The 1,464-nt window shown below is 38.5% G+C and overlaps 1 protein-coding gene across 1 annotated transcript; it reads left to right on the top strand.

The window, feature by feature from the left end:
- Positions 1 to 5: 5 nt before the first annotated feature.
- Positions 6 to 956, top strand: LOC103073670 (E3 ubiquitin-protein ligase RNF168-like; the record flags this gene model as incomplete). The annotated part of the gene is made up of 1 exon (XM_082931006.1): positions 6 to 956. A coding segment is annotated over one exon (951 nt), but the record flags the coding sequence as incomplete, so codon positions are not given.
- Positions 957 to 1,464: the final 508 nt, after the last annotated feature.

Genomic DNA, 1,464 nt, shown 5'->3' with positions numbered 1-1,464 from the left:
AGGAAGCTGACAGCAGTGATGTGAAGAGTGCTACATGGCAAGACACAGAAATTGAGGAAGATATGCCAACACTTTCTCCTCAGATATGCCTTGAAGTTCATGAACAAGGTGCACAATCTTCAGTGGAGTCACCTATGCCTCAGTTATGTGCCAGTGGTAAAGAATGGTGCCTTGAAGGAAAAGTCAAAACAGGACCAAGCAATCATGAAAAAGAGTTATGTGTCATAAATCATGAGGGACCTGAAGCCAGAGTTCCCTACTCTGGAGAAGCTGCAGTTAAGCCTTGTGGCAAAACAGAGAGTCGGTGCACTGTATCAGATATGACACAGATAATTAGAAATAACACAGCTGAGACAGAAAATGAAGAGTCTCACCTACTGATCAGTAAAGATATCTCCAAAAGAAAAAACCAGGAATCTTTGTCTGAAGCAGTCAGGGATCCATGCTTTTCTGCAAAAAGAAGAAAAATGTTCCCCAAAGCTTCCTCAGACCAAGAAGAAACAGAAATCAACTTTACCCAAAAACTGATAGATTTGGAATGTCTACTTTTTGAGAGACGTAAACAAGAAGAACAGGACAGGTTATTAGCATTACAGCTTCAGAAAGAGGTGGATCAAGAACAAATGAGGCCAAACCGGCAAAAAGGATCCCCAGATGAATATCAGTTACGTGCTACATCCTCACCTCCAGACAAATTACTAAATGAAGAAAGGAAGAATTCCAAAGATAGAAACTTCAAAAGACAAACTAATCTAGAGCATCCAAAACCTAGGAGAGGCTCAAAAAATGAAAATGGGCAACCTTGTTTTAAGATCCAGTTGAAACGTTCAGTTAATGGAAGAAAGATAACAAATTCTACTAGAGATAATTGTAATGTTTCTAAAACTCCTCATTCCCTACAGCCTAGTAAGTCACAGAAAAGTATTTTTCAGATGTTTCAGAGATACACAAAGTAGTGCTTGGGTAAGGGGAGTGTTGTATAATCTAGTGAAGCTCTCTATCATAGATTCTTTTTAAATTTTTCATTAATTCTGCTTCGTGGGCATACTCACGGTCCTTTAAATTAAAGGACGGTGTGATTAGAGGGGAGGAATATACAAATGTGTTTCTGCCAAACTCGGTTGTAAGCAAGAGTCCCACTTCTTTCCTTTTTTAATCACTGGTGTACTAAATTTAAGTTGACAGTCCTTATGGATATAAAAATGCCTTGGCCAACTCCCAAGAAATCTTCATTTCCATGCATTTCCCCCCATATGCATGTTTTGTGGCCTTCACGCACCTTTTTGTACTGACTAGTAATCAAAGCAACATTATCGTATACCAAGTAGCTAAGGAATCCAGGCAGGGTTTAGAATCTAAGTTTTCTTGCAACTTTCCCATATATTTGCAGAGCACTTGGAGTACATCTTTCATAACACTAAAGTAATCTAATTTCCATGTCCACTTCAATTACTTTAAGTATTA

This window comes from Lipotes vexillifer, unplaced genomic scaffold (assembly GCF_000442215.2).
Source record: "Lipotes vexillifer unplaced genomic scaffold, Lipotes_vexillifer_v1.1 C26687512, whole genome shotgun sequence".
Taxonomy (NCBI): Eukaryota; Metazoa; Chordata; class Mammalia; order Artiodactyla; family Lipotidae; genus Lipotes; species Lipotes vexillifer.
This window is presented reverse-complemented; position numbering and strand designations above follow the sequence as displayed.